This window comes from Malaya genurostris, chromosome 2 (assembly GCF_030247185.1).
Source record: "Malaya genurostris strain Urasoe2022 chromosome 2, Malgen_1.1, whole genome shotgun sequence".
Classification (NCBI taxonomy): domain Eukaryota; kingdom Metazoa; phylum Arthropoda; class Insecta; order Diptera; family Culicidae; genus Malaya; species Malaya genurostris.
Window position 1 is genome coordinate 270,387,129 of NC_080571.1, and position 2,226 is coordinate 270,389,354.

At 41.2% G+C, this 2,226-nt stretch overlaps 1 protein-coding gene across 1 annotated transcript; it reads right to left on the minus strand.

Moving 5' to 3' along the window:
- Window positions 1-825: 825 nt before the first annotated feature.
- LOC131426916 (endocuticle structural glycoprotein SgAbd-2-like) lies at window positions 826-1,418 on the minus strand. Its single transcript, XM_058589679.1, has 3 exons — window positions 1,372-1,418; window positions 1,120-1,302; window positions 826-1,058 (listed from the first exon to the last, which is right to left on the minus strand). The coding sequence occupies exons 1-3, from the start codon at window positions 1,378-1,380 to the stop codon at window positions 882-884; spliced, it is 369 nt and encodes a 122-aa protein (XP_058445662.1). The 5' UTR covers window positions 1,381-1,418; the 3' UTR covers window positions 826-881.
- Window positions 1,419-2,226: the final 808 nt, after the last annotated feature.

A 2,226-nucleotide genomic window follows, 5' to 3' on the forward strand; every position in this document is an offset into this window, starting at 1 on the left:
AAAGTAAGACGCATTCACTTCAAGAAAAATTTAAAGTAGCGTTCGTTCATGTGTTCGAACTAAAACTAGGAATAGAAATTTATAACGAACAGAAGTTCAAATTCTGCGTTGGCATAGAATACAAAAGTTTTACGTTTGGAAAGTAGTCAAAATTGATACTTCCTAGTGTGTAGTTTGATTTGAAATTGTATACATCTTGGATTTGATTCATCACTTTTTGTGCGTACTGTTGGCCACTTTTTTGAAACATCCTCATCGGACTATCTGACATGCTAATGATTTCTAAAGACCACAAACGTTTACCGCTTGATGGTTGAATGGTATTGGGTTCTACGGCCAGCGTTTAGTTCACTTCATCTTTCTCTACATATTTTCAGTGATCTACTGTGACTTCAGCATCCATTGAGCACTGCGAATACTAGTGATGACACTTACAGCCCGTAGCAACAACTCCCACACAGTTCCACAAAGTGGTTGCGTAATTCCGCAGTGCCATCATCTTCACCGTAAACCGAAAAAACAAACCAACAGAAGCGCCACGCATTGATTGTAGCTTCTAAACCGGTTCTACAAACCACACCGGATAACAAACGAGTCAGCTTCAAAGTCAAGTTCACAGCCGCCGGCAACTCTCACTCGGATGGGTGCGGCTTGTCACGACATTTTCGGCTTTGAGGTGCTATATTGAATGAAAATGAAAGTGGTCCGTACGCGGGAAACCGGTTTGGGACAGATTTTAAAGGGTAAAAAATGTACAACCGAAAAAAAAACAGAAAAATCTATTCTATTCCTATGACTATGATGTATTCTCAATACCGACTAGGATAAAGTGATCAATTTATTGATTTTAAGCTATTTGACTTAGTGTGTGTGTGTTTTTTTCACTTCCGCTGGGATTTCTCCGCTAGAATGCGCAGAGCTCTTTCGATCAGCTCTGGGATCGGTGGTGGTGTTGGTAAGTGATCACCTTGGGGTTGGAATCCATTCTCGTCGGCGATGTACTGCAGGGAAATTTTGTTTCCCTCAGGGTCAGTGTACGAGAAACGACCTTGAGCAATCTGGAAATGAAAGCCATGCCTCTAATTCCTGTTATTTCATGCTACCCAATATCAAACGTACCTGAGCTTTCTCTTCGCCGACATCCTTCAGGGTACCTTGCTCCTCGTGGGTGATTCCGTTGGAAGTTTCGTACGCAAACTGATATGAACCATCCGGATTGACTTCTGCGTCATGTCGCAGCACGGTTGCATCCTTGTCGGCACTGACGGTGCATACCAGCACCAGCACCAACGCGCTAATAATCTGTAACAAAAATATCACCTCCCACTGTTGACAAATTGATTATTCTGATAAAACAGGATTACCACTCACTAGTTTCATTCTTTCTGCAGATAAGCGACGAGTTTTCGAGATGTAGAGAGCAGCCCATCTAACTGTCGATTTCCCAAGAACACACTATTTATATCGATCTCTCGGTCTAGCTCGGATGGTTTGTTGATGATTCGTACATGGTGAACCGGATAGATGAAAAGTCCGGTATCTCTTTCCGATTGGGGTGCTTGCGGCTCGTTTGCGTACGGCGTGATAACATGAGTTTGCCTTGATGCCGATGATCAAACCAAACCGTAGCCCGTTGGGCAAAGTCAGTGGAATGATTTCTCCTCTTGGAGGACGATGGCGCCTCGGCAAGTGTTGACTGAAGATACCATCGTAAACGCTCTGTAGGTGTTTTTAGGATTTAGGCGTTTGTTTTTGATTTGCACCAAATGTCAATAAATCACATTGATTGCTAGCAAAAGGTCTAGAAATATACCGAGGACCGTCTGTATATTTTGGGAAGGACGAATGGTTACTGAAATTCAATCTGCGCCATACTGTACTGAGTTTGTTTCATCATCCTTTTTGTAGTGGAAGTTTGCTTCGTGAATGGAAAGCTTTCAGTCTTGATACCGAAATATTGCTGATAGCACTCCCAAATCTGAAAATGATATGACTAGACAAAGTAACATATTCGTTATTTGATGTAGTACAGTATCATTTTAAATCATATTCGTTAAAAGTTTTTTCGTGGAAAGAATGTTGTTTTCGTGTTGAAACTCGTACTCAAACTGAAATAAAATTGATTTATTTAAATCATTTAAATACGGCTTGAATGAATATCATGCAGGAAGCTATAAGAGCAATTCCAAAAATCAACTGCAAAAACGGTAACAAAATCAGGCTCCG